The 27,723-nt window shown below is 40.8% G+C and overlaps 2 protein-coding genes and 1 pseudogene across 2 annotated transcripts; all 3 read left to right on the top strand.

Moving 5' to 3' along the window:
- Window positions 1-8,571: 8,571 nt before the first annotated feature.
- On the top strand, window positions 8,572-11,271 carry LOC137905602 (medium-chain acyl-CoA ligase ACSF2, mitochondrial-like; annotated as a pseudogene).
- Window positions 11,272-11,738: 467 nt separating this feature from the next.
- LOC137905431 (medium-chain acyl-CoA ligase ACSF2, mitochondrial-like) lies at window positions 11,739-18,284 on the top strand. The gene is made up of 16 exons (XM_068749671.1): window positions 11,739-11,854; window positions 13,808-14,003; window positions 14,088-14,216; window positions 14,665-14,718; window positions 14,886-15,004; window positions 15,094-15,256; window positions 15,805-15,900; window positions 15,979-16,130; window positions 16,217-16,308; window positions 17,020-17,096; window positions 17,184-17,291; window positions 17,372-17,523; window positions 17,612-17,753; window positions 17,879-17,989; window positions 18,081-18,149; window positions 18,234-18,284. The coding sequence occupies exons 1-16, from the start codon at window positions 11,739-11,741 to the stop codon at window positions 18,282-18,284; spliced, it is 1,827 nt and encodes a 608-aa protein (XP_068605772.1).
- Window positions 18,285-22,020: 3,736 nt separating this feature from the next.
- Window positions 22,021-26,200, top strand: LOC137905600 (medium-chain acyl-CoA ligase ACSF2, mitochondrial-like). The gene is made up of 15 exons (XM_068749842.1): window positions 22,021-22,251; window positions 22,462-22,590; window positions 22,877-22,930; window positions 23,056-23,174; window positions 23,264-23,426; window positions 23,550-23,645; window positions 23,716-23,867; window positions 23,946-24,037; window positions 24,518-24,594; window positions 24,687-24,794; window positions 24,874-25,025; window positions 25,123-25,264; window positions 25,745-25,855; window positions 25,958-26,026; window positions 26,141-26,200. Exons 1-15 carry the CDS (start codon window positions 22,021-22,023, stop codon window positions 26,198-26,200), a joined length of 1,755 nt encoding a protein of 584 aa, XP_068605943.1.
- Window positions 26,201-27,723: the final 1,523 nt, after the last annotated feature.

Below are 27,723 nucleotides of genomic sequence, written 5' to 3'. Positions count from 1 at the left end.
GGTCTGCCACACAGACGCAAAGCTTTTGGAGATGTCAGGATACAAGAGAAACAGATATTAGAATTTTCATATTGACGCTGTTTGAAGCTTTCGAAGCCCCTTTACTTCCAGAACCAAGGCTTGGAGAAGCGTATTTACGTTAGCGACAGGAGCTCAGGCCTGAAAACGTTTGCCCAGACCCCAATTTTTTCAATTATGACACACCTATTTGTGTTGTTGTTGTTTAATGTGGAAAAACCAAGTAAAATATTCTGTATGGCTTCCAAAGTGATGATGATGATGATGATGTCAAACCAAAACATTGCACAAACTATTTTTCTATCATAACTTCCAAGTCATGCAAATATACTGTGAATGAACCATTTCAGAAATATTCTCTGATCACAATCATAAAAGCGACTCTTGACTTTGAGTGTGCGTTGCTTGCTCTGTGCAACCAGTCCGATGAACACCGGCGGGCTCTGCCTCATCGTGGACCCCTCCCTGGCAACAAAGCCGATCCCCCCTGACCCCTGACCGCACATCACGGCACTCGGATGTGAAGGGGGGCAGGGTGGGGTGGGAGGTTCCCGTTAAAATTCAGCCATTAGAATCTGGAGGAAACACTTTTGGCTTTGCGGGGCGACAAAGATCATCAGCCAACGGCAGGACAAGTGCAGAGGGTGATGGATTGTGCAATTGAACATGTGACATTTGATGGATGTCTAATTGAGGAGCATAATAGTTTGTGTGATGGACAGCCAGGAAGAGAACACTTATTTTCCACACGGGGCCGGATGTGAGCTGTTTGCTTTTGAGGGAGAGGACGACAGATTGATTTTGTGACAGAGAAAGGAGCAGCAAAAAGAGGGAATGATGTCGTTTTTGTTTTGAGATCGCTGCATTTAATGTCCCCTGGGAGATGTTGTGCATAAACACAATTTAAGGCCACGAGACCAAAGAGTCGTTGCTCATCTAAGATACACGCCAATGACGAATGCTGCACCGATGCTGTCAATAAGGCTCACCCGGGTGAGACACTGCAAGCGTGTAACACAGGTCAGGATCTCAAATCCAAATCTCTTCAGACAAAAACTGGAAACCAAGTGTTCAATTATGTAGCAGGGATCATTGGTCTGTGTCAAATAAGAAGTGTTTAATGAATGAATAATGAATGAGTGACCTTTATTTCTGGTCACGTTTCAGTGAAACAGAGACAAAGGACAATATTTCAAAGGTTTTGTAACCCAGATGAACCGAAAGGGGCCCCGCGATGCGCTGGCGATGCATTCGGGGTGTTCCCTTGCCTCTCGCCCATAGCAAGTTGGGATAGGCTCCAGCAACTCCCGCGACTCGCAAAGCGTAAAAGCGGAAGGAAATGGATGTATGGAAGCTGAAACCTACTCCTTTTCTGATAATAACATCCAACCCCCCCATCCTCCTCAGGAATATGTCTGTAGACAATCAATTTTATAACAATCAATTATTTTGGAAATTACTCAATGTCTACACACTATCGTTCAAAGGTTTGGGGTCACTTATTTTTGAAAGAAAAGCACAGTTTTTTTTCCCAATGATAACTTTAAACTAATCAGAATTACACTCTATACATTTCTAATGTGGTAAATGTCTGGCTTTTATATCTGTATATAGAGGCCAGTTTCCAGCAGCCATCACTCCAGTGTTCTGATGGTACAATGTGTTTGCTCATTGCCTCAGAAGGCTCATGGATGAGTAGAAAACCCTGCAATCATGTTAGCACAGCTGAAAACAGTTTAGCTGGTTAGAGAAGCCATGGAAAAGTCCTGGGTGACCCCAAACTTTTGAACGGTAGTGTATATAAACTCATACATTATACACATGCATGTCTTGTAACCTTTCCAAGCAGTATTTCCCAATCACAATTTGCTTGTACATTTTCTGCAAAACATTCACAGAAATACTTGTTTTACTTTTATGTGAACAGTCATTCCGCAGTTTAACTGACACACAGGGATTCTTTACATTTGTTCTTACTTTTGGTTTCTAGAGACACAGCGCTCTTCTCAGGTCATAAATACTGTCCCTCATCTTGAACAGATTTGGGATTCTTTGTGGTGACGGCTCTTTTTCTTTTGCTTGCCTGTTTAAAATGATAGTTAATGTATTTACGTTTTTTTGTGTTTTAACTGAAAAAAATATTTATGAAATTTATGCCAAATTTAGAGGACGTTGGGGTCTCTCACACAGCGATTAGATTACTAAGCTTGATTAAAAAAAGGACTAAATATAAGTAAAATGTTCTGCTGTATTATAGAACTCTTCTATGAGCGGGATCCCAGCAGTTTCATGAAAATCATTATGGGATGTAAACCAACACATTAAGCTCTGAGTTAAGGCAGCAGTTATCCAGCGGACAAGTGTTAGCAACAGCTGCTGGGAAATGGCTGAGCCCAGGGAAAGTAGAGCTGCAGGGGGTCACACACACACACACACACACACACAGGTGGCAGTTAAAGACCCTTGATCGGAGTTCAGGGCCTTGTTAGAAAACTGTCTGCATTCCAAAAGGTTAAAGGTCAAGCTGATCAATTGACATTGATGATGAATTAAACTGAAGTCAAATAGTATTTTTGCTGTTGAGCTTCACATCAACACCTGACAGAGAGGAATCAGACAAAAACAGGTCATTTCTTTGACACGTAAAGCATGATAAATGAAAATAAGAATATTTATTTATCCTTCTGTGACTCACAATCTCTTATCTATGATGTGAACAGTTAATGTTTAGGGTTTTGTGAGGATTATAACCACTGCACTGCGAAATTCAGGATTTATCTGAGATGGAAATCAGAAAGAAAAGGACCTGAGCCTTGTGCTGACGGTGACATTTTTCATCTCATGTAAAAAAAAAAGTGCGGCTACTGAAAGGAGATTCCATTCCCACAGCTGCAAATGTAGAAAGTCCTAAATGTCATGTACATAAGCTACAGAGGGATCTATTAGTAATAAAAAGAAATTGAGACTTACGATTTCAGTTGTGTATATTATCCTGAAAATAAGAATCATTGCGTTGTCTCTGCCTTAGAATGAGCCTTCCACAGGTCCAATGCATCTATCTTGTTACTTGTTACATGTTTCTACCGTGGCCCAGACTGGACAAACAACACCGGCATTAAGGAAAGCCTTTCTAATTATTAGCAGCAAAAAAAAAAAAAGAATCCTGATGATGTCACTATAGTAATCTTTTCTTAACACAGGGTATCAGCCAAACTGATCTTCAGCGTTGACGTTTGAAGCTTGATCCAGGTCAGTGACTGAACATCTGGCTCTCTCAGCATTATGCTGCGTTGAGTTTTTGGACCAGTAATTTATTTTGTCCTAAAACAACATCAAGTTTCATGATGGGAATAAACTCACTCTTCAATTAAGTAAAGATTTAAGTGGAAATATTACTTCTGCCTTTTCCCCACTACATCTTATTCTGGATTGTTTTACTTTCAATGAAAAAAATCCCATATAGCATTGGAGCACACTTTTCCTTATTTTGAAAAACACAGCCGCATTAAACACAAAAACAATCCCAAACCAATAAACGGATTCTAGCACAGAGTCTCTGTGTGATGCTGCCTCCTGCAGGACGCAACGTCTTCTTCTGTATAAGGTAACCCAGAGACAATGACATTGTCAAGGCCGGAGTGCATTCCTCCACTTATCACAAACATGAAAGTTATGTACAGAACTAGCCCACGAAACCAAAGCCATAATGACCAGCATGCAGAAAGTAGGCTTCAATCCCAGACACAGCTCATATTTCCAGCTGTGGTGAATTATTCTGCAATCATAAAGGAGCCTGAATGACGCTGACGCTCCGCGATGGGAATGGTGGGAGCTGCCACTGTTTTCCTTGCATGGCTTAAATCTGTGCAATGGAACAGATACTATTCTGATCAAGAAAGTGTGTGAGATAGAGTTTATCTACAGACGACTAGAGAAGTAAGGGTTCCTCTGCCCCGCCGGCGATGCTCACTGTCTCAAAGACAACAGTGGCCCCATGTGGGAAAGAAACCAAACTGTGCTTCCTGCTGAGAGGGAAGCGTGTATGCTTTCATGCGTTGATCCACAAGGGTTAATTTTTCTGTCAGCTGATATTTCAGACCTAATTTATAAAGAAAACAGTCCAATAGATCAAGTTGAGTTCACAACAGCTGGGAAGTGATCCAGTAAAATAATAACCGTTGCTGCACTTGACAGGCATTTTGAGTCTGCATCTAAAATCCATTTTACAAAGGCGAGCACACGCATCACCCCTGGCCCTGACACCCAAACGGTGCTTGTACTCCAAAATGTTTGTGAAAACACCCGATTAGATTTGTAAGAGGTTAAATAGAAATCAGATAGATAAGTATTTATTTGAGTTGTTCGCTCAGTGACTGCAATTCAGTGATACGCGGGTGACCTTCACTACTCAGATTCAGATTCCAGTCATCAGCGATGCACTGCAGAACGAGATTACGATGCATTTGGGCCACAACACGAAACAGCTAAATAAGCACTATAAAGGATATTAATAATAATAATAAACCAGGTCAAAGGAAGAGGAGACAGTATAAATATATATATATTGGGCAAATACATATACAGTATTGTGTAAGATGTATGTGTATCTGTGTGTATGCGCAAAACGATGTATGCATATCAGACATCATGAATCAGTAAGGATATATAGAATAATGTATGTAAACAGTGTGGCTGAGATCTGCTCAGCATATTGCACAGAAAGTGAGAGAGTTTTATGTGATGTTAGAGTCCGAGAAGTTTGCATTTGTTCCAAAGTCTGATGGCAGTTGGGTAAAAGCTGTCACGGAGCCTCGTGGATCTGCATGACGGGCTGCATGATCTTCGGCCTGAGGGTAGGAGAGAACATAATTTTGTTACATTTTGCTGCATATAATTTCATGTGACAAAATAAAACGTGGAATAAAACTTGACGTGTGGCCACAAAATGCATTAAGACTAAGATAGGGATCAATTGAAAGTGCAAGCCAAAAAAGCAACTGAAGTTGACCGAAGTGCTTTACAGTATGAGGGGAAGCATTAACCCAGTACAATAGAGCAGCAGCAGGGCGCCCAGACAAAGAAGACCGTGGAGGCATCATGTCAAAGTTGAATTGAAAATGTAGGACAGTGAGTGCCGCGACGGCGATGGTTCGGTCACCTCTGGTCCTAAGTCGCGACCTGGGAACATCCAGTTCCATGTAGCCGGGGGAGCTCCGAGCATTGACCCGGTGAGCGAATGTGTAATATGTTGGTCAAATTTAAAACTGCTGTCAATAATCATACACAGTTCCCAACAAAAGGTCGAATGGTGGCACGGTGATTAGTCCTGTTGACGCACAGCAAGAAGGACATGGGTTCAAATCCCAGCATTACCAACATGGCCTTTCCTTGAAGCATTTGCATGTTCTCTCTCTCTCTCTTGAATGGGTGTTCTCAAGTTTCTCTCCCATCACCATTGGAAAAAAAACATGCATTAAATTAAGTTCAGGATGAACTCGTCATTTCTGACCTCCTAGTTTCGTTTTGCAAATTATATAACAACAATAAAGCTTCTTCTAATGCACGACTGTAATGTCTCAGGGTTATGCTTGGAATTGCCTTTTTTACTATGATACCTTCTGTGAAAATAAGCTCACTTTCACAATGATGCATGGAAATTGGACATTAAACAGTAGATTATTTTTAGATTATTCTGTTTGAAGACAAAGATTTTTCTGGTTAACGATTAACCCTCATTCTGTTTCAAGAGTTTTGGTGAGGTCATATTGTGTGTTTTGGCAGTGGCAGAACCATCTCACTTATTCATTAGTTGTTTTTACCTTGGAAAAACAGTTTCCAGCCGTTTTCATTCATTCATTTTCTTAATCATTTATTATGTTTAATGTAAAATGAAAATTCAGTTGAATAAAATGAATGTGACATTTCAATGAAAACAGGAGAGAGAATACAGAATACAGGTAAAAGAAAACTGCACCCCATTAACCGGTTATGGGGTTAAGGAAGGATCCAAATTGACCCTTGATTCAGCAGAAATCTGTTTACTAATTACTCACAATTAGTGTTTTGTGATGTTGTCGGTGTTTGTGGTGAATTTTGATGCATTGGTAACCTAGGTAACCGAGGCTCCCACTTGAAAAGCGGCTTAAGACCAGCCAACTTCACTCTGTTGTCTGTGGCTCTTGATTTTTTGTCAGTTCAGGCTGGCAAGATATTTGAAGAACATAATTAGACAAATATTTAATGAATTAGGTGTAATGTTGAGTAAAGATTGAGGCGCTGCTGTATCTCAGGTATCACATCTGGTTATCTGTGCCCTCCTGAGACTGTGAGAAAACTGAGAACAGACATGAACATGAAAGAGACAGTAGTGAGTATTTAAATGTTCTTTCCAAATATTGAGTAATTTTCCTGTCACTCATCTCTGTGATCAGGCATGAAAGCTGCCCAAATGAGCTGAGAGTATCCAGCTGCCACCAGGAGGATGCTGGCAAGTCGATGCAGTGGATAGCAGACGAGCAGACCGGGGGCCGCTGGAGCTGGCGGCAGGGCAGCAGCCTGATGTTTAGCTGAGTTGGCGACGTTAAACCAATCAGACATTGAACTGCCGACAACGCTTTTTGTTGGCAGCCCTCTCTTCCTCGCTGCATATCAGGGTAAATTGCAGGGAATTACTGTTAATCACTAAAACAAATATCTACTGGGACAGATTGCACCCCCCCCCCCCCACACACACACACGCACACACACACACAGCTTGGTCAACAGCAGGGAACAGCGAGCTCAAGGAAATAGGAGGACCCAAATAAAAGAGCGTTGTTTGCTCCGTGCTGATTTTATGGAGTAACTTAAAAACAGATACGGAGAAACTGATGAAGTCAAGGGGGGGAATAAAATGGATTCCTGCATTGATAGCTCTGAGGTTTATCTGGCTTGGTGTTATACTGCGTTGTTTTTGAGCGCTGACATGCTGCCAGTCAATCACAGGGATAACAAACAGCCATTCCCACCCAGAGCGCTCAGAGGGCACCCATCCACAGATAAGGAGATAGCGTGAAAACTCCACAAAGGATCCAAGTCCTCAGGAGTTGATCCCAGAAACTTCCTGCTGTACGTCTGCAGTGTTATATCCATCACGCCATCAAGCGACCTTTGTTCTTCAGCCATCAATCGCAAATCTATGCTTGGAAGTGTGACTGGTGGAAAGCTTTGAGTGTTCACAAATTTTAGGAAAGTTTGTTATGCAATAAAGAACCCCCCCCCCCCCCCCAAAAAAAACTATTTACATTGGACTGGAGAGTGAAGGGTGTATGAAACAATATTTAAACTCTTCCATGGACATGGGGAAGGTTAAATGTCAAAGATGCTCTCAGCCAATGGGGTTGAGTTGAGGTTAAACATTACACATTCCGTGAAAAATGAGCTGAACCCCTATATTTGCTGTCAAATCCTCGTCTCTCCTCACCAGATGAGTTCACACTTGGACGCAGTTAAAAATTCCCAGACTGTGTGACAGGATAAATGTCAGCGCTGATCTCCTCCTCACTGATGCTGAGGTGTTGGGCTCGTCGTCTCAGGCCTGAAGTCGGACTCGATTACAGCAAGGCATGGAAAATAAACGTTGCAAGTGTGCTCCCGGGCTTTCGGTGAGTTTTCATGGTCAGGAATCAAATGGGAATACGGTGTCATTCATGATATGTTTATTTTTGTGCTTAAACTTTATGCTGCAAAATTATAGAGACATGGGTTTTCTGTCAGGGGTCAAATATCTGTGAGATATTATGGGAATTCCAATTCATTCTTCAATGCATGCCTGACGGTCCCTGCTTGTTATCCACGAATGTCTATTAATCGCAGTTTTCACTTTATTGGTTGAAGGTTGTCAAGTTTGTCAAATCAGCTTATCCTATTTAATAATAGCCTAAAAAATCCCTGAGTTTCTGGTTTTGATGTCGCGTGAGGGATTTAATATTTGTTGCACCTCTGATTGGTAGGCTTTTCCAGCATTTTATAGGCATGCATTTCTTTTCAAAGTTGTTTCAATTTTTCCCAAATCAAGACTTGATTGTCATCATTGTCCACCACAATTTACTAATATTCTAAGTTTTGAAGAACTCAAGTAGTCAAATATCCACGAATACACAATCAGACTGGCATATAATTATTAATTCAAGGCAATTCAATGTGAATTTCTTCTCTGAGTCAAAATAACAGACACTCTCTCTGTCTGTTCTTCATTTTCATCATCCAAAACGGTGCCGTGCCATTACTTTATTTTTTGTTGTGTTTTCATTTCCTTTTGCATTATTTTTTTCTCACGTTAACGGAATAGGGGGGAAAAATGGCTAACGTAAGTTTCAAAACATTTATCTCAGTTTGGGAAACTGTGAAGGAAAGGTCGGAGGTACTGGGCTGGAGCCAAAAAGCGCTGAAGCTGGAGGAGAAAACATAAACTGGCTGTTCCAGCGATCATCATCTGCAATGTACAGTCATTAGCAAATAAGACGGATATGTTAGTGTCATGGGGGGAATATCGGGAGTGTAGCCTCGTGTATCATGGAGTCGTGGCTGCATTTGCTTCGCCAGGACCGCAGCGTGGCTTCACCTGGCTTCACCTGGCTTCAGAGGCGTTATCATGAGAGGTAAGAAAAAGGGAGGTGGGGCTACACTGTCTGAGAGTGAGAAGCGTTGCAACTCTGGACATGTGACTGTGAAGAAGCGACTCTGTTCCTCGGATACTGACCGGTCACATCCCCCATTACCCACGGAAGGAGTTTTCCGCCATTATGGGGGGTTACTGTCTACATTCCTCTGTCAGCTTGATGGAGAGGTTGCGAGTGATGTCATCAACGTCACCGTTTCTCAGCTTTAGATCAGGCGTCAAACTTTCAGCTTGTGACCTGCCTGACTAGGAGAAATAAAACTCGGCAGAGAAGAGCAAAAATTTGCATCTTAACTCCAAAACATATGATACATATGAACATATGAATATGATTTTTTTTTACTTACATTCGAACAAACGTCCAAATTTCAAATAAAAAGTGAGCCATATGTTTGACCCTTGTGTTTGGTTCTCTTTGCCAGGTCTCTCCATGTGGACAGTCCTCCTCATGTCCCCACTCTGACCAGCAGCTACGTCCACGGCACCTCCTCCATCTCTCTGCTCCCTCTGACTGTGGGACAGGTGCTGGACTCTGCAGTCCAGCGCTGGCCTGACCGGGAAGCTGTGGTCATTGTGCAGGACGGCGTCCGGAAAACATTTGCTCTGTTTCAGCAAGATGTACGTCTCTGGTGTTATACTCACAGATCCCACTTTTCTACATTGAGTGATTGATTGATTTAATTGATTTATTTCCTATATGAAACAAGGAGACAAGATAAACATTTAAACATACACGACGGAGTGAGACAATATGCATTTAACAATATTTGAAATTTTTTGTCTGCTGCTTTAAGAAACAATGAACAATGATATATCTGTATTAATTCTCTATTATACAGTTTGTTATATTTTTATATTATATTTAAATACAAATTTGGTTTGGTAGTGACTACCATTTTATAATATAAGAATTGATTCTACTAATATTGATGTATTTTGTTACGTTCACCTGCGCAGGTTGATAAAGTGGCTGCTGGCCTGCTGGCTCTGGGCCTGAAGCCAGGTGACCGACTGGGAGTTTGGGGACCCAACACATATGGTTGGGTCCTTTCCAGTATGCGACAGCCAAGGCAGGAATCATACTGGTCAGTTTGAGAGTTGTTAATACCTTTCAGATCGTGAGTACAATAGATTTTTGTGGATTGACTCCCCGTCCTTGAGCCAAATTCCATAGACATCGGTCAATAATCAATATTGAGGAACACAGTCTGAAGCTCCATTGACTGCAATGTTACAGAAAATGTCAAAGTGATCCATAATCCAGGATCTCTTCTGGGTCATCAACACAATGTAATCATCTGTTCCTGCTAACATTCCCAACATGTCCTGCAATTTCATCAAGATCTGTCCGTAACTGTTTGAGTTATGTTGCTAACAGACAAACAAACAAACCAACGCCGGCGATTACACAAGCCCCGCCTCGGCGGAGGTGATTAATGAGCTCCAGTCCTTGTATCAGGAAATATTCTGTAAATGAGCAAGACAGAGAAACCTTTCAGGAGCCCTGAGAAGAGTTTTGTTTTCTATAGTAACCGTACTCTTACTTACACTTTAAACTGTCTTTATATTTGCAGGTGTCTTTGAATCCGGCCTATCAAGTGACAGAAGTGGAATTTACATTAAAGAAGGTGCGATCGGTTCTGCCATGAGACCATCACCTGCTTAGATAGCCACAAGACTGAAACAAAGTGAAATACGACAGCATCATAACTGACAGACATCACATTTCTCATATTATAGAAATGTCTTACATCTATGAACTGATTTGTCACGTTGCAGGTCCAGTGTAAAGCTGTGGTCTGTCCTACCCGCTTCAAAACACAAGATTACTGTGAGATACTGAGGCAGCTCTGCCCAGATATCAACAAGACGCCAGTGGGCATGATCAAAAGCTCCAGGTTTGACTGAGTCACAGTCAAATGTTTATGTAATAAATACTATTGAATTCTGTGGATGTCATGTAAAGTTTCTGTTCATCCTCTGCCAGCTTGCCAGACTTGCGCATGGTGATTGTGATGGATAGCAGGCAGCCAGGGATGCTCAGCGTCGAGGATGTGATGCAAGCAGGGGAGAGTCGGCACCACAAGCAGCTAATGGACCTGCAGACCAAGCTGTCCTGTGATGATCCCATCAACATCCAGTTCACTTCAGTCAGTAGCCTTCAGTGCTGCACACGGGCTCACTGACATTATGATGTCACAAGTAGCAGTCATAGATATGTAAAAAGAATTCAGATTAAATCAAACAATTTCCCTTATCTTTGGTTTCAGGGGACGACAGGGAAGCCAAAGGGAGCCACTCTTTCCCATCACAATATTGTGAATAATGCCTATTTCTTTGGTCTACGAATGGGCTACGGATGGAGAGTAAGTCCAAAATGTCCTGTGGATTTGCAGAAATGCTTTTTTTTAAATGCACAAGTAAAAAAAAACTTTTATGTATATTTCAATCAGCCCGAGGTGAGACTATGCATGCAGGTACCCATGTACCACTGCTTAGGCTCTGTCCTTGGAGGGATGAATATGGCGGTAAATGGTGTCACACTGGTCTTTCCTTCCGCCGGGTACAACAGTCAAGCCAACCTAGAGGCTTGACCGCCTCAGCAGTCTCGTTCATATTTCAATACTGTACTTTCATTCTCCTCTTGAAAGCATATATGAAATCCACACACACAGTCGTGCTCAGGCTCACACTGGAAAACAAACGTAGCTCCTCTTGGAAGTTTGTCATCATGGATTAGTTTACAAATTGAAAGACTGTGAAAGACAGAGACAATCTTTTTTTCTGAAAGCTCTTCTGGTGTATGTTTGTTCACAGTGTAATTTTTTATTTTTTTTTATCTTTCAGCATTCAATCACAAATTGGGTGTGCCATGAAAATGTAGGACGGCGTCAAGCGAACAAAGTTTGAACCTTCCCATTCAGAGAAAGAGATACTCTCAGCCAATGAGAACAAGAAGGAGAAAACAAACAGCTCAACGCGTCTATCTCCTCCTTAACAGATTCATTCATTCTTTAGATGCATTTTTAACGGACACTGACAGGCGTGGATCTTGGGAGAAATGTCCGCGCTGATCTCGTCCTCGCTGCTGCGCTCCTGCGTGCACGGATCTGTAGACGCGTTCAAACGCAGCAAGGCTTGGAAATTACGCAGCGCAAAGTGGATCCCGAGTGTTCAGTAAGTTTTAATACTCTCCGCGGTGCGGACTAGAATAAGAAGGGAATAAGGCTTCATCCAAACACTGTAGACGAGTCCCTACTGCAGGATACAGAATGGCGACGGTAAATTTCAACTTTCCAATTTAAAAATAAATAAATAAATACATCTGTCGACTTTTTCTGGTATTTTGAGATTATCACGTGAATGCCTGCCGTGAGCCCCCCCCCCCCTTCTCACCCATCTTAAGAAAAGCACGGTCAGCGGTTCCTGTTGAATCTCGCATGCGCAAAGACGCAGCTAAATCCCCCCCTTGGTTTGCAGTGCAGAGTGTAAATTTGAATATGTATGGCGAGAAATTTGTTTATTTTTATGCAATCAAACAATCAAACAAAAGTAATGGATTTACAATTAAACAACACCATTATTATCTATCAACATCATTATTTTTGGTTCCAAATCCATTTTTGGTTTGATTGCATAAAAAGAAACAAATTTCTCTCCATAATTATGTAGGCGACAGTATTCATCATCACAGTAAAATAAACGCTGTTTAAGTCTCACGCTGCCCCTTCTACTTGAACACATGTATTTTTGAGCTATTTCTCTACATCTGGTCTGTCGCCCACACATTCTATACTATTTTTTTTATTTACACATAAAACAGTTTCTTTGTTGGAGACTTTTAAAAACGCCGTTTTGTCGCATGAACAGGATGAAAGGAGTTTTTGTCCACGTGCTAGAGTTTGTTTTCTTTGTTTTTTTTACTGGGGGCACTTTCTTTTACAGCGACTGTTGTGGTTACTGGTTTGCAGTAAAATGCAAGTGTTATAAATGTGTAGGAAAGTACAACATTTGAAACAGGTCTGGAAGGAATAATAATAAATGGAATACAAAAAACAAAGACATCCTGTGCTGAATTCCTCTGGATTTAAATGTGTATCTTCATCATAACATCTGATGCAACAGATTTGATCACTTTCAACCTGCTGTAAATATCGAAAAGAAAAGTAGATCTACAACACACACGCTATTTTTTCTTTGCAACTTTATTTTAACCAACTAACAAGTAAAAACAAGATGAAGAGTAGACCTCACTCGAACATAGCAAACCTATAAGCTCTGTATGCATTGAGCTAAGTAAAGACAAACACTTTAAAGGAGACACATTATACCCCTTTTCCACAAGTTAACACAGTTCTCAGGCACTTGTATGAAATATCTTGTTCTTGGTATCTTTATCCACCAACCATGAAAAGTAAAAGTGAATCAGAGTTGATGTGTGTTTTGAACTGATCTTTGAATCCGGATATGGGGTTAAATTAAATATGTTTTATTGACTCCATTCTGGATCCTATCCAGATTACATTTGGTGGCAAGATAGAGGCCCCCACCATACATGACTGTGTAAAATTCCATAAACATTGGTCAATAATCAACCAAGATAATGAGGAACACATTTTGAAGCTCCATTGACTGCAATGCTAACGAAAGATTTAAAGTGATCCAGAATCCAGGATCTCTTCTGGATCGCCACCAAAATGTAATCATCTGTTCCTGGTAACATTAAGATTATCATAACATGATTAAGATCCGTCCAGGACCTTTTGAGTTATCTTGCTAACAGACAGACAGACACCGGCGATTACATAACCTTCGCCTCGCCTCGGCAGAGATTATTCCAGCAATAAGATATCCATGTATTTCTACAACTATGCAATTTCACATGTAATGTTTGTAACCATATATGTAGTAGTAATAAGTAATACACATGTTAAGGAGTAGTTACATTTATTTTACATTAGTTACAGTTTCACTGTGCTACGGTTACAACTGGCCCTTTGAGGGCAACCATAATGCTGATGTGGCCCTCGGAGAAAATGAGTTTGACAACCCTGGTCTACAGTGTAAAACTGAATTCACAGTTCTTGTATTCTCTATGACTCCTGTGTTTGTCCTTGTTCTCTATTCCAGGTCTCTTCATGTGGACAGTCCTCCTCACGTCCCCACTCTGACCAGCAGCTATGTCCACGGCACCTCCTCCATCGCTCTGCTCCCTCTGACTGTGGGACAGGTGCTGGACTCTGCAGTCCAGCGCTGGCCTGACCGGGAAGCTGTGGTCTTTGTGCAGGACGGCATCCGGAAAACATTTGCTCTGTTTCAGCAAGATGTACGTCTCTGATCTTAAGCTTTCAGGGCAACTAACTAACTAACTAACCAAAAATGATGTATTTTGCTACGTTCACCTGTGCAGGTTGATAAAGTGGCTGCTGGCCTGCTGGCTCTGGGCCTGAAGCCAGGTGACCGACTGGGAGTTTGGGGACCCAGCACATATGGTTGGATCCTTTTCCAGTATGCAACAGCCAAGGCAGGAATCATACTGGTCAGTTTGAGAGTTGTTAATACCATACAGATTGTGTTTACAGTGGAATATTGCTGCAGATTAACTGTGAGCGGATCCCAAAAAGCAGAGAACAGAGACCAGTAAATGTTTAACTCTTTACTTGAGCGTGAAAAAGCAGTAAACAAAAGGTACGGGTCGGCTGGAGCCCTGAAACAGTGAACAGGCAAGAAACGGTTAACGCTCAAACAATACTGTGGTTTAACTCACCGTTCCTGAGGCGGACAAAAAATAATTAATGAGCTCCAGTCCTGTATCAGGAAACTTTCTGCTGTCAGCTATATAAATAAGCAAACTTATTCAGGGGCCCTGGGAAGAGTTCTCTTACCTATAATAGCTGTGCTGTTACACCGTATGTTTACCGGGTAAATATTATCTGTTAATAAGTCTGAACTGAAGAGTTCCTTTTAAACTGTCTTTATATTTGCAGGTAAATTTGAACCCAGCCTATCAGGTGAAGGAAGTGGAATTTACATTAAACAAGGTAAGATGAGTTCTATCACATATACTGTAGACGGCTACTTTTATAACCACACAATTATGTACAACTGAACCAATGTAACGTACAGAAGCGTGATAACTGACGGAGATCTAATTTTTCATATTACAGATATGTGTCTTACATCTATGAACTGATTTGTCACGTTGCAGGTCCAGTGTAAAGCTGTGGTCTGTCCTACCCGCTTCAAAACACAAGATTACTGTGAGATGCTGAGGCAGCTCTGCCCAGATATCAGCAAGACGCCAGTGGGCATGATCAAAAGCTCCAGGTTTGACTGAGTCACAGTCAAATGTTTATGTAATAAATACTCTTGAATTCTGTGGATGTCATGTAAAGTTTCTGTTCTTGCTCTGCCAGCTTGCCAGACTTGCGCATGGTGATTGTGACAGATAGCAGGCAGCCAGGGATGCTCAGCGTCGAGGATGTGATGCAAGCAGGGGAGAGTCGGCACCACAAGCAGCTAATGGACCTGCAGACCAAGCTGTCCTGTGATGATCCCATCAACATCCAGTTCACTTCAGTCAGTAGCCTTCAGTGCTGCATACTGGCTCTCATATATCACTTACACTGACATTGCTCTCTGGGGTCGACTGGCTTGCATTTGGATGTTTGTATTCCGATGAGCGTATTGCGTCACTTCCTGTTTGCCTCTTAAATTACCATAATTTATGTCCATTTCTTACATAAATAGTATTAATAATAAATAGTAATATTAACTGCTAGTGGAAGTAGCTGCATCAGTTCACAGCTCTTTGGACAATTCCCATGACATGATAATAGCATTTTAAAGCTAACTATCTAGCAACTGTCAGCATCGCTAGTGATGGCTTCTCCCTTTGGCTCTACTGATACAGACACATATAAAAGGTGTAGTCTATTTCCTGCACTGGAGGCGGGGCTTAATGACTTGCAGACCTGGTTCCACACTGCAGACCAACCCCAGAAAATGCCTTAACTTTTATTTAGGATCTGGTTCTATACAAATAAACTGAATCTTGATGTCACAAGAAGCAATCATTGATATATAAAAACAATTCAGGAATTCAATTATTGTTATTTTTGTTTCAGGGGACAACAGGGAATCCAAAGGGAGCCACTCTTTCCCACCACAATGCTGTAAATAATGCCTACTTCATGGGTCTACGAATGGGCTATGGATGGAGAGTAAGTGAAAATGTGCCTCTTGATTTGAAGAAAGATTTGTGTAAAAGCATATAATCAAATCTTCTGTATTTCCATCAGCCCCAGGTGAGACTATGCATGCAGGTACCTTTGTACCACACCTTTGGCTCTGTCCTTGGAGGGATGACGATGGCCATGTATGGTGTCACGTTGATCTTTCCTTCCGCTGGGTACAACATTCAAGCCAACCTAGAGGCCATTCAGAATGAAAAGTATGAAGTTTTCCATCAACAAAATTACTTTGTATTATACAACATTTTGAACCTTCATTGATCACCCTTCTTGTTCTTGTGGAAAGGTGCAATGTTGTCTATGGCACTCCCACAATGTACATTGACATGCTAAACCAACAAGATCAACACGAGTATGATTTGTCATCACTTAAAACAGGTAAGATACAATTTATTTATTTTTTTAAATCCCAGTAATAGTTTTTAAGCAGAAAAAAACACTAAATTGTGCTGGCATAGTACAATAGTCAGGGTTCAGACCAAAAAAAAAAAAAGATTATAAAAGTATTTAGCAAAACATGTATAAGTTGAATCTGTAAACCAACCAGAAACAATCCACATAAGACAATGGAAGGCTGATGAGAGAAAGTCAGGATTCCTTCTTTAATTAATTTTCACACCATCGGTTCAACTCAATACAATTCAATTTTATTTCTATAGCACCAGATCACAACAGAAAGTCATCTCAATGCATTTTACAGGATTAGCAGGGAAAGACCTGCAGGGAAAGACAGAACCCAACTTGTCCCACAAGAGCAAGCTCTTTGGCAACTTAATTTTAACAGGTAGAAACCTTGGACAGAACCTAAGGCTCATGGTGGACGGCCATCTGTCTGACCGGCTGGGTTGAGAGAGAGAGAAAGAGAGAATAACAGGTAGGAGGAGAGTCAAAAACAAGGAGATCGATAGGGAAGTTCTGCATCAGTTCCATCTGAGGAGAAAGTACAGGACAATGGGTCATCAAAACACTTTTCACCACCAAAGACCACAGGGAGCAAGCCACAATATAACATGAGAAATATGAATTTATTTTGGAGTGATATTTGCCAATCATCTGAGTCATTCTTGTTGATGTGTTGCTGAATCTCAGGCGTCATAGGAGGTTCTCCGTGCCCTCCTGCCATCATTAGAAAACTGAGAACAGACATGAACATAAAAGAAATAACAGTAAGTAATTACATATCCTTTCATAATAATGGAAACTATTCAAGCTTCTTCAGCATTTAATGACATTTGTGCCTTATATTTTGGTAGGTAGCTTATGGAACCACTGAGAACAGTCCGGTAACGTTTCTCGGGTTCCCACAAGACAATGAAGACCTGAAGCTGCACACTGTTGGGTGTATCCTGAACCACACTGAGGTATCTCATATTCCTTGCACAAGCCTTTACCAAAATGCAATAACAGGACAATGATTTCATGTTATAAGTCTTTATTTTAGGCTAAAGTGGTGGACACTACTACTGGGGATATTGTCCCTCTGGAGGGAACCGGAGAGCTCATGATCAGAGGCTACTGTGTGATGCGTGGATACTGGGATGATCCAGAGAAAACCAGTAAAGTTATCTCTGAAGCCGGCTGGTACAAGACTGGGTGCGTACGAAGAAGGGGAAAATTCAGAGGCACAGAACAGGAACTGGTGACAATGTGGGAACATAATGTGTGATTTTATTCTGCACAGCGACATGGCCAGTCTGAACAGTCTGGGATACTGTCATATTGAAGGGCGCTTACAAGACACAATCATCCGGGGAGGAGAGAACATTTACCCAGCTGAGATTGAAGAAATTCTCTACACACATTCCAAAATACAAGAGGTGCAGGTAAGATGAGTAAGGATGCTCCCACTTGGCACAAACACTTTTAAGCGATACGCATTGGGGAACAATTCCAGATGTTATTTTTCTTATAAACAAATCATATCTCTTGGGATTGTCTGTGTTTCCAGGTGGTTGGAGTCAAAGATTCCAGGCTGGGTGAGCAGGTGTGTGCCTGCATCCGGCTGAAGGCAGGCCAGACCACCAGTGCAGAGGAAATAAGCACATTCTGCACGGGCAAGGTGAGAGTCATTACTGTGAAAAGTTACTAAAATATAATTCTGCAAATTCTATCACAAACTTCTCTGGTTTTGTCTCCTCTCCACCCCCCAGATATCCCACTTCAAGATCCCACATTATGTTGTCTTTGTAGACAGCTTCCCTTTAAGTGTCACTGGAAAAGTATGTTAATTCGAGATGCCAACTATGATTATTGTTGATTAATATAGAACGAGACTAAATTGGCTGCTTCTTCTGTTCATCTAGATCAAGAAGAACGATTTAAAGGACAGAATGGAGAAGGAATTAGGTCTTTGACCTCGTCAACCCCAGGAAACTGGAAACAACCAATCATTTTTCATTAAACCTTTCATAGACAATACCCAAGTAGTGAGATTTTACCTTTATGCTTTCTAGGTACTTGTGACATTTTTTATTTTTTCATTTAATGGAAGTCTCATTTGGTAGTTGGTTGGTATCCAGAGCATATCTCAAAAACTAGTCCATTTAAAAATAAAAATAAAAAATTCTCTACACATAACAATCAAGTACTATAATCAGAGTTTTGGCTTGGAAGGAATTTTCATTCATTCATTGTCTTCCACTTCTCCGTCTCCGGGTCATGGGAACAGCAGTTTCAGCAGAGAAGCCCAATCTTCCTTCTCAGAGCCACCTCCTCCAGTTCCTCTGGGAGTACGCCAAGATGTTTCTAGTATGTCCTGGGTCTACCCTAGAGTCTCCTTCCCATGCAGGAAGGCATCCAGAGGCATCATAACCAAATCTCATGAGCCTCTGCACCCTTTAATGCATTAGATACCTGTGTTATTATTGCTGCTTGAATCTACTATTGCAGATCAGATGGATTTTCTGGGTTTTAGTATAGAAGTGTTTATACCTCTTGAATAATTCAATATTTTAATTTTGTAGGTAACATATTCCTCTTGTGTTTACTGTCTAAAGCATGATTTCTGCATATTTGGATCATCCTCTGTACATCAACTTTTGAGTTAGAATTAAACACTTTTTTTGTGGCCATTATATAAACTTTATTAGTATAACATGGAACAGTTATAGATCTGTATACAAGCCTAATGATCCGCATAACACACTGGAACAACAATACCAATAAACGTCTTTGCTGACACTGGTTACCCTCGCCAAAGATGAGGCGAGGGTATTGCAATTGGGTGCGTTTGTTTGTCTGTTTGTTTGTCTGTTTGTTTGTCTGTCTGTCTGTTTGTTTGCTTGTTTGTCTGTCCGAGCGCATAACTCAAAAATTAGTAACCCAATCGACTTGAAATTTTTACACAAGCAAGGTTCTGTCCGTGGCTCGGTCCTCCCCGAGAATGGCGTCGATCTGGATCTGGATCCAGATTCTAGAATTATTTTTACATCTGGAATTGTGCCTCTGCTGTAAACTGCCACTTTAAGAGGGAGGGACACGAATGGCATGATGGGAAAAAGAGTCCAGAAGGTTTGGCCCCTCTGATCCGGAAGCCCTGTTTACTGTCTCACAAGATCCAATAGTCTTTTGGAGGCGACGGTCTGCAATCTCTGATTGTCTGATTCAGACTGTAAAGGCTGAACGGAGGAGCTGATCGCAGTTAAATGATCACTGCCATTCTAAACAATTGCATTGAGCTGGGTGCTGCAACCAATTGACGTCACACCCAGAATGCCTTGCGACGAAAACAACATTGGTGACCCCCAAACAAAACGGATTTTATATCTTATAAGAAATAATTCTATATTTTTGTCAATTTACTTAGTAGAGGTAAATTCTTGCGTTTTAGGCCGATTTGTCAAAACAGTGATGGGGTCGATTTAAAATGCATGAAGCCGCAAGTCCACCCGTTACATTATTAGTTAAATTTTAACATTTATTTTCAACCAACAATGATGAGAGAAAGTTAAACATTATGCATTGAGAGATCTAATCCAGCTTGTTACTCTCAACCTCTAGTATCTCCTGACCAGCTGACAGTCAGGTGAAACGCAGTGAACCTGTGATAGAAAGAAATGTCACCATTGATCTCCTCCCTGCTGCAGTTTCGTGTTCAAAGTTTCAGAACTGTGATTGGACTCAAATGCAGCAAGAAGTTCTATAATACAAGTTGGCTGGCGTGCTATAGGTGAGTTGCATGGATAGGGCTCAAATGGGAATGGTGTCACTTGTAAAGTTAAGATTTTAGTGCTCCTTGCAAGCCTCTACCTCAAGTTAGAAAAAATAAATGAGGTTAAAATCAGGTGAAAAACATCTCATGTGAGATACAAGGTGAATTTCAGTCCAGTCATCAAAGCGATTTACTGGATGTCATCCTGCTTGTATGCCTACCTGGAAGATTCGTGCTTGTTATTCAATAATTGTTTCATCATCTTAGTATATTTCAGCACAATTCTTCCACACCTGTGCACTGTTACAGTTTCTGTCCAGTCAGGTTCTTCGCTTAGTGGCTGCAGATTTGAAAACTAAACCACCTCATTCAGTACCTTGCATGTCAATGACGGATTTTCTCATTCGAATTCATGTGGGGCTTTGACATTTGTCGCTTCTCTCTACTAAATGAAGTTAAAGACAAGGTATAGGAAAAAAAAAACAGAAAACTTTACTGGCAAATGTAGAATTTAATAACCCAGTGGTCAATATTCTGTCCACTACTCTTTTATTCAACTTATATGGAGTCGTTCACACTCACTTGAGTTCTTGATATTCCTTTGGCTCAAGACTCTTGCACACAAAGTAGAACACACACACACATCCACATAGACATCGGGTCTGTGCCTCATAAATACTTTGGGGAAATCCTACGTAGACAAGCTCGTTCTACCTCCACACACTCTCGGACTGGTGCTATTTCTTCATGTACACTGAGGGGCGGCAACAGATCTGTCATGTTGTGTCATCGATGATTCTGTGAACTCCTGCTCAACCTATTTATCATTTAATCAGTAAATAGATATTTGTACTATTCCATTTTATCCTGCGTTATCTCTGTTCACTCCTCTCAACCATCCACCCAAACAGGCAACGAGCCAGTGATCTCACCAGCCAGTTAATGATCACGGAGTTGTGTAATATCAACACAGCACCAATGTGGAGTAGAGAGTAGAGTCGGACGGCTTCATGACGTCTTTTCAAAAAGCAAAAGAAAACATACAGATCTGTGTGAGTGTTGCTACGAGAGTAATCTGTGGGAAGGGAGGGACATTAAAAAAGTGTAGTTGTTCTGTGAGTTTTACTCTGTACTGCATATTATTGTGATTATTGCTTGATATGTCAATTCATTGTGGCTCAAGACTGGAGACATAAGAGATCCAATATTCAGCTTGGCTTAAAAAATGTGATCAATTGCACAAAGAGACCAGTTAATCAATTCCATGATTTAGTAGACCAGAGCTCAGCACGCAGCGGGTCCTGGAAGGACGAGACGAGACAAAGAATGCAAGCAGGGACAGAGAGGACAAAACGTCTGCTCCCGTCAAAGACCGGAAGAAGAACACAATTAGAATGCAAACAAATTCATAACTTGTTTTTTTCTTTCTGGCAACTACCCACAATGCCCCAAATGATACATGGAGAAGCACAGGTTTGGAACATCGGTGGAGTTATAATGGACAACTAAGGACAAAGTCAAAGCAGCAAGATTACTCTTTTTTTTATTTGTTATTTTTTTCACTCCACTTAAGGTTCTTGTGTGTCAAACAGTAACTAACAGTGAGAAAGATTGTGAGTTGAAACTCATCCCGGGACTCTGTTTTCTGTGTTCCTGTGTCTGCATGCGTCCCGTCCAGGTAATCCAACCTCTACTCACTGACCAAAAAACAGCAGTCTCTTCTAATAGAAATCAGTGCTCCACCAATGCACTTGACCTAAACTCATTTAAAGCTCAGCACTCCCATATGTGCACCAATGAACTGCAAGTATACTGGCGAAACAATGTGGGGAGTGTGCATTGAAATGACAACTGCATTGTTTGTATACTAGCAGTGACATTTGTGCCAACATGTCCACCACTCTTTGATGAGCAGAAGATAGAACATTCTTGTGTTCTCTATGACTCCTGTGTTTGTCCTTGTTCTCTATGCCAGGTCTCTCCATGTGGACAGTCCTCCTCACGTCCCCACTCTGACCAGCAGCTATGTCCACGGCACCTCCTCCATCTCTCTGCTCCCTCTGACTATAGGACAGGTGCTGGACTCTGCAGTCCAGCGCTGGCCTGACCGGGAAGCTGTGGTCTTTGTGCAGGACGGCGTCCGGAAAACATTTGCTCTGTTTCAGCAAGATGTGCGTCTCTGATCTTGGGCCATTTGCTTTCAGGAGTATTGTCTCTTGTCAAAAGCTTGAATAATGCATTATACATTTCATTACCTGAGACTCTGAGTGTAAACCTTTTCTGGGAATAGAATGCCTTACTTGACTTAACAATAAATATTATAAAATGCAAGAATTTGTAGTATTTTTTAATGATGTATTTTGCTACGTTCACCTGCGCAGGTTGATAAAGTGGCTGCTGGCCTGCTGGCTCTGGGCCTGAAGCCAGGTGACCGACTGGGAGTTTGGGGACCCAACACATATGAGTGGATCCTTTTCCAGTATGCGACAGCCAAGGCAGGAATCATACTGGTCAGTTTCAGAGTTGTTAATACCTTTCAAAATGTGTTTACAGTGGAATATTGTGGTTTGACAAGAAATGAGGAATACGCTGGTTAGTTTTTAAGTGATTTGTCATATTAGATTTACAGTGAACCCATTATCTGGTAGTACTTTTCAGAAGCCCTAGAATGATTTATGTCACTCTATTTTGTTTACCAGGTCAATAATATTTGCAAATAGATATTAATTTTTCAATAAAGTGTGATGCAATGTGGTATGCAACATGGGCTAATTGAAACTGTTCATATATTTGTAGGTATCATTGAATGCAGCTTCTCAGCTGAAGGAAGTGGAATTTACTTTACAGAAAGTAAGATGTGATGAATGCATATAATTATAGATTACTGAAGCAAAGTGAAACACAATTTTCAATCCAATTTTTCATATTATATATATATATGTTACACATCTATGAACTAATTTGTCACGTTGCAGGTCCAGTGTAAAGCTGTGGTCTGTCCTACCCGCTTCAAAACACAAGATTACTGTGAGATGCTGAGGCAGCTCTGCCCAGATATCAGCAAGACGCCAGTGGGCATGATTAAAAGCTCCAGGTTTGACTGAGTCACAGTCAAATGTTTATGTAATAAATACTCTTGAATTCTGTGGATGTCATGTAAAGTTTCTGTTCTTGCTCTGCCAGCTTGCCAGACTTGCGCATGGTGATTGTGACGGATAGCAGGCAGCCAGGGATGCTCAGCGTCGAGGATGTGATGCAAGCAGGGGAGAGTCGGCACCACAAGCAGCTAATGGACCTGCAGACCAAGCTGTCCTGTGATGATCCCATCAACATCCAGTTCACTTCAGTCAGTAGCCTTCAGTGCTGCACACTGGCTCACTGACATTATGATGTCACAAGTAGCAGTCATAGATATGTAAAACAAATGATTCAGATTAAATCAAACGATTTGCCTTATCTTTGGTTTCAGGGGACGACAGGGAAGCAAAAGGGAGCCACTCTTTCCCATCACAATATTGTGAATAACGTTCACTTTGTTGGTCTACGAATGGGCTACGGGTGGAGAGTAAGTCTCTGAATTTGCAGGAACTGAACTGTGTAAAAGCATATAATCAAATATTATGTATTTCCATCAGCCCGAGGTGAGAATATGCATGCAGTTACCCATGTACCACTGCTTTGGCTCTGTGATTGGAGGGATGAATATGGCGGTACATGGTGTCACGCTGGTCTTTCCTTCTGCCGGGTACAACAGTCAAGCCAACCTAGAGGCCATTCAGAATGAAAAGTATGAAGTTTGTCATCAATCCAATGACTTTGACATAAATAGCAGTGCATTTTCACTGATCGTGTTCTTACACTCGAGGTGCAATGTTGTCTATGGCACTCCCACAATGTACGCCGACATGCTTTACCAACAAGACCAACACAAGTATGATTTGTCATCAATTGAAGCAGGTAGGGTACTTGATTGGGTGAGTGTTGGCTCATTTTTTTCCACAAAAGATGACCAACAGAATAAAGGAGTCATTGATTTGATAATCCAAAACATTAATTTATTGTTTAAATCTACATACTAGGCAGAAACAATCTAGAGCTATAAATATCAAATATCTACCCAAAGCCTACAACCCTAACCCTTGACTCTCACCTAACCTGAAAACCAAACCTAACCCAAAATTAAACTGCTAAAATGACTACCAAAGCCTCATAAAATCCAACAAAATTAGCAAATAAAAGCAAAGAAAGCCAGGATTCCTTTCCTCTTAAATTACTTTTTTGCACCAACAGTTCAATCTTACAGTTATCCAAACATACGCACACGTTAGCCAGCAGGGAGAGCATTTAGCAATGACTATAACATGAGAAATATGAATTTATTTTGGAGTGATATTTGCCAATCTGAGTCATTCTTGTTGATGTGTTGCTGAATCTCAGGCGTCATAGGAGGTTCTCCGTGCCCTCCTGCCATCATTAGAAAACTGAGAACAGACATGAACATAAAAGAAATAACAGTAAGTAATTACATATCCTTTCATAATAATGGAAACTATTCAAGCTTCTTCAGCATTTAATGACATTTGTGCATTATATTTTATTTTGATAGATAGCTTATGGAACCACTGAGAATAGTCCGGTAACGTTTCTCGGGTTCCCACAAGACAATGATGATCTGAAGCTCCACACTGTTGGGTGTATCATGAACCACACTGAGGTTTGTCATAACAGTTTCAGAAGCCTTTATATAAATATAACTGCAATTCTCTAATTGATTCTGTCAAACTTTACTATAGGCTAAAGTGGTGGACACTACTACTGGGGATATTGTCCCTCTGGAGGGAACCGGAGAGCTCATGATCAGAGGCTACTGTGTGATGCGTGGATACTGGGATGATCCAGAGAAAACCAGTGAGGTCATCTCTGAATCTGGCTGGTACAGGACTGGGTGCGTGTGATTAATACAGAATGTTTGTCTGAAGTTGAAAATGTCACAGCGACTGACGCTTATGTGGGACCAATATGTGTGGTTTTATTCTGCATAGTGACGTGGCTAGTCTGAACAGTCTGGGATACTGCAGCATCAGAGGACGCTTAAAAGACATGATCATCCGAGGAGGGGAAAACATTTACCCAGCTGAGATCGAGGAATTCCTTTTGACACATTCCAAAGTGCAGGAAGTGCAGGTGAGACTCAGAACCACCGTTGGGTAACAAAATCAGTAAAACTGGTGACAGAAAAGGCTGTGACCCAATTCAGGAATCTTCGAAAGAAGCGGTCTCTGTCTTTTTCTGCTGCATGCATCAGAAGTCAGGCTGCACTGAACACTGTTAAATAAAACAAACAAGTCTATAGGTTTGGCCTTGTGTCACCAGGCACTCTTCCTGACTACTGTGATCTGCTTGTGTTTTGTAGTAAGTCAGTCATTGTTGTAATTGTTTTAATAGAAAGGGAGGAGTATTCCATGCTGCCATACATTACTGCGGGGGGCAACTTTTCTCTGCAGATTTGGAGACACCTTCGGCTTGGGACAGGGTTAGCCGTGCTGGTGTGACATATTAAGACGCAGCTAAAGGAAAATATGAATCCATATTGACTGGGAAGAAATCAAGATGTGCTTCTTGTTGTAAATGAAACATATTTCATGAGATGGCTTCTGTTTCCAGGTGATTGGAGTCAAAGATTTCAGGCTGGGTGAGCAGGTTTGTGCCTGCATCAGGCTGAAGGCAGGCCAAACCTCTTGTGCAGATGAGATTAAAACTTTCTGCAAAGGCAAGGTGAGAGCAGGTGTGACTTACCAACAACATAATTTATTCAAATATTATACTGCAAATTGTATTACAAACATTTTTGGTTTTGTCCTGGCTCCCACCCCCTAGATCTCTTACTTCAAGATCCCACACTATATTGTTTTCGTAGACAGCTATCCTTTAACGGCAATTAGAAAGGTACACTACTTTTATTTTAACAGAAAGATACTGCAACTATCAAGATGATTGTGATGATTAATTATCGCTAAATAGATTACGGGATTGACGTGGATGCTTCTTATGTTTATCTAGGTCAAGAAGAATGAATTAAAGGAAAGAATAGAGAATGAGTTGGGCCTTGCAAATGGATGATGTCGACCCATTATGGACCCTCCATATCGGAAAGTGGACTTTGGATCTCTAGCCAAGATCAATGTGAGGATCGGGCAATGATTTATTTTTATTCATCATGATTAGTCACCAGGTTAAAATTCAAAAACAATCCTCATGTGGATTTACACTGTCCACATGGTGATCTGGATCATCATCAAAAGGTTCTCAATTGTTCTTGCTATCTTTACCAACCATGAAAAATAAAAGGACTTGATATGTATTTTTAACAGATTTTTGAATCAGTAAATGGAGTTTTCAATGTTAAAATGTAATATTTTTTCCTGACCTCTTTCTGGATCATCACTAAAATTGAATGAATGAATGAATGAATATATTTATTAGATAGAATGTTAGAGTACAAGTACAGTCACACAGTAGCAGGTATTACAGTACAAATAAAGTCAAACATCCTGTCTAAGAGGAGCATTTCAAAAAAGCCCTTGCGGTCTTGTTTCCGTTGAAAGTCCTTCGTACATAAATCATCCACAATTAACAATACAAATTTGACAATACAAATAAAAATAAAACCAATATTCAATAACTCAATTGATGCAACGTAACATTAGAAAAACAAAAATAAAATGATTTTACACCGCCGATGCAAACTAACAATTAATCTAAAATAAATTACCCCACTGCTGCAAAATGACAATGAATGACAATAAATTACATAAATTACAATAAATTACTAAGGCAATTAATATGTGCATCATTTGTTCCTGGTCAGATTCCCAACAGATTCCCAACATTTCCTGAACATTAAATCAAGATCCGTCTGTAACTTTTTGAGTTATCTTGCTAACAAACAGACAAACAAACCAACGTTGGTGAAAACATAATTAGCTCATTCTGGTGGTTAGTTTAATTTCCAAAGCATATCTTTTAACATAATTTCCAGTTATTATTAATTTGACAGGGGTTGGTGCAGATGTTAATGTGTAACATACTAATAAAGATCTATTATCTTTGACCACCTTGACTTCACTTTGATATGTGTCATCCATCACAGCAGTTCATTCTTATAATTAATTTTGGTCAAATTTGTTAAATATTGTGGTCATGTGTGAATGATGTCACTCAAATATATGCTTCTGGTCCTGGACACCCCTCTCTTTTCAAAAAAGTTACTTTCGCTGTTCTCCATTTGCTTTAAATTCCCCTGGCTGCTGGTTTATGAGGAGAGCTAACACACAAGCTAAGAGCCTTTATTGCATATAATGTTTGTTAAAGGTCCCATATTATGAAAAACTAACTTCTCCCATGTTTCTACACTATTTATGGTGATTTTGGGTCCTTATCAACCCCAAAACAGCTAAATAAACCATCAAGTGAATCCTTCGTAGTTTGCGTAGGTCTGTAATCACCTCTTGAAACACGTCTGGAAGAAATCTCACCCCTCGTGACGTCATTAGGGGTATTCGTGCACAACAAGGTCCTGTGTTTTTAAACTCACATTTCCAGTCTACTGGGATTGGCTTCAGCACCTTTTGCCAACATCCTAC

Source organism: Brachionichthys hirsutus, chromosome 16 (genome assembly GCF_040956055.1).
Source record: "Brachionichthys hirsutus isolate HB-005 chromosome 16, CSIRO-AGI_Bhir_v1, whole genome shotgun sequence".
In the NCBI taxonomy this organism is placed as follows: Eukaryota; Metazoa; Chordata; class Actinopteri; order Lophiiformes; family Brachionichthyidae; genus Brachionichthys; species Brachionichthys hirsutus.
Note: the sequence above shows the minus strand (reverse complement) of the source record. Positions and strands in the feature narration are given on the sequence as shown.

Bases quoted from the DNA above. Each gene is read 5' to 3' on its own strand.
- LOC137905431 (XM_068749671.1), top strand. From the start codon at position 11,739: ATGTCCGCGCTGATCTCGTCCTCGCTGCTGCGCTCCTGCGTGCACGGA. The intron at 14,004-14,087 runs GTACGTCTCTGA...TCACCTGTGCAG, and splicing joins TTGCTCTGTTTCAGCAAGAT to GTTGATAAAGTGGCTGCTGG. The intron at 18,150-18,233 runs GTATGTTAATTC...CTGTTCATCTAG, and splicing joins CTTTAAGTGTCACTGGAAAA to ATCAAGAAGAACGATTTAAA.
- LOC137905600 (XM_068749842.1), top strand. From the start codon at position 22,021: ATGACTCCTGTGTTTGTCCTTGTTCTCTATGCCAGGTCTCTCCATGTG. The intron at 23,175-23,263 runs GTTTGACTGAGT...TTGCTCTGCCAG, and splicing joins GGCATGATTAAAAGCTCCAG to CTTGCCAGACTTGCGCATGG. The intron at 24,795-24,873 runs GTTTGTCATAAC...ACTTTACTATAG, and splicing joins GTATCATGAACCACACTGAG to GCTAAAGTGGTGGACACTAC.